Genomic DNA, 7,048 nt, shown 5'->3' with positions numbered 1-7,048 from the left:
TGCTTTAATGATTTTCATTTGAGCTAGTTTTGTATATAGTTCACTACACTGCTCAATGCTTTGGGTGATGACTGATAGGCGATATTTTACTACAACAAAAGAAACTCATATACTTGTCTGTTACTATGTATTAGAATTTCGAGTCTAATTTGAGAAGTTGTTGATAATTTTAAAATGTTCAGTTTATAGTTCTTCTAAGTCTGTGTAGGGTGTCACCAAGAGATCCAAGAATGACCATTAGTTATTATTAGTGCTTTTTCTATAATTCTGACCATTTTACCATCTAAATCCCAGTTAGCAAGCTAGATGGTAGGCTTTTTATTTTCTTTCCAGTTATTAATAAGGTGCTAAAGGCACAACTCAATTGAACTAGAGGTGTGGAACGATAGATAAATGTATAGGATTTTCCTTTTTTGTAGTATTGTTATCTGTATCCTTGCCCCCCAAGGTCTATCTATTTATAAAGACAACCTTCCACTTGTAGCCGACTTATCAGAATAATAATTCAGTTACAAATTTTCTATCAAATTGAACTCTATCATGAATTGATGCTGAACTTTTATATTCCTTTTATGTTATAATAACTTAGGTAGTTTCTGAAATCAAAACTCCAATCATAAATTTGTGCTCTACCCTTTCCAGTAATCTAGTCTTAGTAAAAAAAATATAATTCAAATAAAATTGTACCACAAAATGTTATTGCAAATAAAATTAATCTCTAAAAAATAAATTCAAATAAGTTGTACAACAAATTTAAGGTTATCTTTAAAAAAAAAATTCTTCAATAAATATAAATAAAAAATATTAATCTATTAAAAATACCTATTTTTATATTTATAGTGAAATTTATGCTAAATATAAAGAATGATTTTTTTCATATCTCCTTCAGATTTTGTTTGAAGAAAATCAAAAGTATAAAATTAGCATTTTTAATAATTTATTTTCTTGAATTTTTTATGGCCCAAATTATATATGTTTTTTTATGCTTAGATAATGTGTGGTTAAAAGGAGAGAAAGAAATCTGTAAATTTCTTGCAATCTTTTTCAAGTATGAAAATGTATTGAGATGTCTTCTATGATTGCACCATGAAAATATATCTCATCTTAAGTTTGATCATCAAAATTTGTTTTAAAGTAAGTTCTTTTTTGTCTCTTTTACTTGATATGGATTGGAGTATGTGGTACTCTTGATGTTATCTTGTAAATCTTGTAAACATATACATGTTATTGTTACATCAAAGTTTAATGGATTTAATTAAAACATGTTATTGATTATTTATAAAATTATATTTTGGTAGTTGTCATATTTATTTTGTTTGAATTAGATTTAATCCGTATATATTTATGTATTTTTTTTGCAGCTTGAGGACAATGAAGACTATGAAGGCAATTTTGAAGAAGAATGAACTTATTGATATGTAGTAAAGAAACAATATATTATGTTTTTTTTAACTAAGTTTGTAGTTTTAATTTTGAAGACTTGATAAGACAAATTTTTTGATTATGTAGTTTGAAGACATCTATTGAAATATGAGATTTTTTCTTAGGCTGCTTCTATTTCAATATACATTATCTTTCAATACTTATTATTTCTATCCTGAACTTTTATATGAGTAATTCTTTCCAAATTAAAAAAAAAATGTATTATTGTTTTTGTCAATACTTTAAGCAACGCTTTTAAAATTGTGGCTGTTATAAAGATTTTAGGCAACGATTTTAAAAATGTTGCCTTTATAAAAACCGTGGCCTATTACCAACAGCCACGCTCACTTGGACCACGGCTAAAAAACCGTTGCCTAAAGTTTAGGCCACGGTTTTAATGCTTTAGACCACGATTTTATGCTGTTGCCTAAAGCAATAATTGTTGTAGTGTAGGAAGCAAGATTTCTCAAGAGAAATGAACTAGCTCAAGAAACACTTAGGTGGTGATGATGATGTTGTTGATGATTTATATGTTAGATTAATTGTATATGTTTACAAATATATGATTAATGTAAAAAGATGCATGTTTGATAATGTATTGATGTGTGGTGATGATATATATTGTGATGTTTGTATGATATGTTGCCTTCATAAGGCTATATTACCCCTCGTGGTCTCATCATGAGCGTGTGCTAAGAATACATGGAATGATTTTAGGCTCTAAAGATAGTATTAAGTACAAAACTCACTAAGTAATGAATATCTTATGCTTTATTGATTATCTAATCACTTACATAAAATTATGTTTATGTATCTAAGTGGTGAGAAGATAAAAAAAATGTTATATGTATCACCGCTCTCAATAGTAGATTAAAATAACTACCCTTACATAAGAAAATTAGATTGATTTTTATCAATTGTGTTTATGATGAGTCATGTTTTATTCCAATGAGATATGTTTAATATGAATATTCTAAAAATATGTTAAGTATAATAAATTACATTATTTTATGTGATTGAAAATTCGTGTACATTTACTTGAAAACAATTTAGTTGTAATTTGTATTATGTGTCCTATCTTAATAGTATGATATGCTTGATATAAATGTTATAATATTATGTTATATTATATATTTTTTAATTTTTTCATTCTTTATATATATATATATATATATATATGAATTATTATAATATTTTATACAAAAATAATAGAGAGGAACTATGCTTAAGAATAGTTTATTTGTAAATATTCCTTTGAAAAATTTAAGTTTAATGTTTTATAATATATATTCTATACATGTATAATAGTGTATATAGTTCTTATAATACATTATGTACCGAATAGTATAAATTAGAATGAACGGTTCTTTACAACTTCTTAAAAAATATATTTTAATCTGAGTTTAATAGATATCTTGTTATTGGATAAAGTTCTACGCTATTAGTCAATCAAACATGTTTCAAAAAGTTATTATTAAAAAATTAATATCTTTATAGTTATTTTATTTGTATAATTATTTTTAACTATAAGATTATATATTATCTTTATAAATATAAAAAGACTTAAAATTAAGAATATGATAACAATCACACAAAAATAATTAAAAAATAATTCATAGTATGTATTTTTATTCAATAATATTTTATTATAAGATGTTTAATCATTTCAAAAAATTATAAATTTTATTTTAAAAACGTTTAACATTTTTATAATAAAAAAAAAATATCTAAATGGAATCACAAAATATTAATTTAAATGTTATACTAAATTTAAAGAAAAAAAATCGAATCACATTAAATACATTTAATGAAATGTCAAACTAAATTCTCTCTACCTCTCTCTCTCTCAATGGTCAAAGAATAGTAGTTAGATCAAAAGGTGATAAAGTCAAATTTGTATTTGTTTTGTTTGGAAAACTTCTAGCAGTTTGAATAATTGAAGCCAACAAGCCAAGTTCAAAAAAGGTTGGTAGCAAATTGAAGCATAGTATTAAAAAATGTAACCAAGGTGATTCAAATACTTCTTTCAATTCTTTACCCAATTGTTTCTCATAACATTTCTTTTATTCAAAGCCACCATTTATGTGAGTGTATGAGTTAATAACATTCGGTTCTGAAGATAACAATAGGTTTTTCTAAGACTCATGCAATTGTTAAGTTTTTAAGCCTTACCAACAAAAATGAGATCATGGGTGCATGAGTCAAATCACATTTCTATAATATTAATAATAATAATTATGGTCACACTTGTTTTCAAGCATCATAAGTATGCATGATTAAACTTCTCCATAAATAATAATAATAATAATGTAATCAGATTGTAAGCCCAATATAGTTTGGGTGTGGCCCATTTCATTATCCCCCTTGCAACAAATGTAGCAAAAAAAAAAAAAAACAATTGTTATTGTTGAACCTCAAAGACAACCTTGAAATGGAAAAAGGAATGAGTGAACATGATCAAAGAAATTGATAATGGTATAATTATGGCAAAGAAGGAAAGAAAACAATTTCTTGTTCACATTTTTTGCATAGAAAAATATGAGGAATGTCTTGGTCATTTGGAATTCGAACACATCTAGTGTGTTGCAAAATTTCACAAATATCACATGAGACCATCCTTTCACCATCATCTTCTATGGTTCCACAACCACAATCCACTACACCACTATTTGGATCACGTTCACATATTTGCTCAATCATGTTGGTGTGACGACCTTCAGCTACAACTTTTTCACCCACTTTGGTCAGTCCAAAAACCATATCTGTCCCATTATTCACACTCAAATTCTGAATTGATTCCACAACAAAACTTCTCAACCCCCAATACATTTCTCTAAAGCTTCTTTCAACCTCCAGCTTCAAGTCATTGATAGTAGCAGTTGTTTTGAGTGTGATGCACTCATGGGGTGGCATAAAGGCCTTGTTCAGGTACTCATCACCATTCCTCATCAAAATTGTACAATAAAGGTTGAGTTTATCTTGTGAACCTAGATCAAGTTGGTAAGAAAAATCTCCAAAGTAGTCTTTTATAAAATACTTGGTGTCAAGAATGATCCTAGCTGCTAATGGTATAGCAGAGAGAAATTCTGATCCCATGATTGGTTTAGGGTCTACGAGAATGTAGTTGTACAGATAAAGCATGTCTTTGATTAGTTGAGTTCGTGTGATCTTGAATTTGTCCTTCACTTTGTTACTCATTACCAAACTCTGATTACAAGTGTAGAGTTTAGAAATGTCTTCCAAGCAATATTCCAAGACTTTGGTGACAGGGTTCAAGCTTCTACGAACCAAGTAGTTTCCTACAACATGGTTTCCCAATGACTTCAAGACAAAATCTAGCAAACCAGTGTCTCCAATGTATGCACGAGCAGCATCTCTAACTTCTTGCCTTGAAACCCATCTAAACTCAGTGTTTTTCAAGGCCTCAACAATGACCCTTGTTGCCATCTGAATCCTTTTAGGGGACCAACGAGAGTTGGTCTCAAGCAAGGCAGTGGTGGTATAAGAAGCAATGGAAAGATCTGGTGGAAGACGTGATTTGAGGTCTAACATGAAAGAAAAAAGGTCACCAAGGGTAAGAAGGGATTGATCTGAAAGTGTTTGATACCTTGAGAAGATGAGTGGAATGGCATGGTTGGAGTTGGTGATGTGGTGTGTGATCAAGTACAATGGCATGCTTCTTATTGCTTCTATGGCCTTCAGGTACATGGATTGAGTCACACCAAAGCTTCCTCGACCAAATTTGTAACCCCAACGACTAAACCATGATTCACTATATGCTATTCCATTCACAAGTCTCAGTTCCATTCCTCTCTTCTCTGAAACATCATTTAAACTCACCTTCCTATCATGTCAAAATATATATTCATCAGTTTTCACTTTTCTCAAATATTCTTCCTCCACTAAAAGACAATTATGAATAAAAATCAATTTTCAGATAAAAAAAAAGTAATTAATGGCTATAGGATTAAATTATAGAACAATTTAAAGACTATTTTTTTTTCTAAATTAATTTCCATTATTGTTAAATAGTTTATAGATTGGTGTTTAATTATCAACCAAAAGTTTTTGCTACCAAAAATATTTAGTAACAAAAATCTTGATGGCTAATTAGACATCAATTTAAAAAACCATTTAACAATAATAGAAACTAATTTAGAAAAGTTGATTTTTATTTCATATTGATAATGATCATATATATTAATCATTCACTTCAATAATTATGTTTTAAAAATTATACCACCTATAAATTCTAAATATGACTGATACATAGCTATCAAACTCTCAAAAACTATAAAAGGTCATATTTGAAATTTTAATATTTTTTCATCGGGGAGAGAAAAATATGAAAACTAATATATATATAACAATAAATTAGTCAATGCGGAATATTATTGCATGAGCTTGTTAGATCGATGACGTTTTTCAAAAAATTTAAATTTGTCGTCAAGAGTTTCTTTTTATAATCATGTTGTTAACGTGTAGAAGTTTCATTTTTTTATTATTATTAATCTCGAATTTAAGATGTTGTTTAAGAAAATCAAATTCATAGTACTCCAATTAATAAGTTGTTTGCAAATTTTCTAAAATTCTACTAGTAAAAATTAGGAATAACATGATACTGATTTCAGTGTTTTTTATTAATTAAAATGTATTAAGATTACAAATAAAAATTTGTAAAAGTATGGTAGTAACTTTTCCCCTTCGAGTGAGTTTAAGCAAATGCTAGTACATATATTTACAGAAGTGACTTGATTTGGTTAAAATAGTGGAAGTTTGAGTCGTATTTTCCATGCAAACTTTGTGAACAGTGGTAATAAACTTTGAATAGATATTTAGAAGAAGAAAAAAATGAGAAAAGAAAATTGTTGATAAATAAAAAAGAATTTGTAAGAAAAATGATCGAAAATTGAATTGACCTTGCTTGCAATGCCTTGCACAAACGGTTCCAAAAGTCCATGATCTGGTTTCCAGGCAAATTAGAACCCATTTCCAATCCATTGACACATAGCAAATGGCCGAATCCATTAGAGTGAAAAACACCATGCATCATATGACCCTGTAATTCAGTTAATTTTGACTTACCATTGTTCATTGTTGCAATTGCATCACAGCACCCTTCACAGTTCCTGCAGCTACCAAGTGTCTCCTTTGAGGGTAACACAAAGTGATACTTCTTATTGCAGATCAAATGGTTTCCCCAGCCTGTGCTATATTCAAAATCCAACTCAAATTCAAGTCACCAATAAACATGTTGCTTTATTATTCATAAGCTTTTAATTAACCTTGTTCAAGCCAAACATGAACATTACCAACGTATTGACAATGCTTGCAATGACGATTGAGCACTGCTTCTATTGGCTCTTCAATCACAAACAAGAAGATATGCAGAGGTGGGTGGTGATGAACTTCAAGCTCAAAAGACCACATTGGCATGCTTAGATGACTCTCCAAATTTGCATATTCAAGCAATGCATTCACATTCTCTCGAAATGGCCCACCAAACATAACAGGGTATCCAGGTTCAGCAAAGTTCTTGAACCTGAAAACCCTCCCACACCTCTTCCTTTTATTGTTCCCAATCACCTCAACATTCAACATGGCCTTCAATTTTGTGAACCTAACA

The 7,048-nt window shown here is 29.0% G+C and overlaps 1 protein-coding gene across 1 annotated transcript; it reads right to left on the bottom strand.

The window, feature by feature from the left end:
* Window positions 1-3,752: 3,752 nt before the first annotated feature.
* Window positions 3,753-7,048, bottom strand: MS1 (RING/FYVE/PHD zinc finger superfamily protein). Its single transcript, XM_068610733.2, has 3 exons — window positions 6,735-7,048; window positions 6,342-6,627; window positions 3,753-5,266 (listed from the first exon to the last, which is right to left on the bottom strand). Exons 1-3 carry the CDS (start codon window positions 7,021-7,023, stop codon window positions 3,904-3,906), a joined length of 1,938 nt encoding a protein of 645 aa, XP_068466834.1. The 5' UTR covers window positions 7,024-7,048; the 3' UTR covers window positions 3,753-3,903.

The sequence above is a fragment of the Phaseolus vulgaris genome, chromosome 2 (assembly GCF_051622355.1).
Source record: "Phaseolus vulgaris cultivar YP4 chromosome 2, ASM5162235v1, whole genome shotgun sequence".
Taxonomy (NCBI): domain Eukaryota; kingdom Viridiplantae; phylum Streptophyta; class Magnoliopsida; order Fabales; family Fabaceae; genus Phaseolus; species Phaseolus vulgaris.
The sequence above is the reverse complement of the archived record's forward strand: the minus strand, read 5'-3'. Positions and strand labels throughout refer to the sequence as shown.

Excerpts from the sequence above, each read along its gene's own strand:
- MS1 (XM_068610733.2), bottom strand. The coding sequence starts at position 7,023 with ATGTTGAATGTTGAGGTGATTGGGAACAATAAAAGGAAGAGGTGTGGG. Across the intron at positions 6,628-6,734 it reads CAAGCATTGTCAATACGTTG|GCTGGGGAAACCATTTGATC; the intron begins GTAATGTTCATG and ends AATATAGCACAG. Across the intron at positions 5,267-6,341 it reads TGCAAGGCATTGCAAGCAAG|GAAGGTGAGTTTAAATGATG; the intron begins GTCAATTCAATT and ends TTGACATGATAG.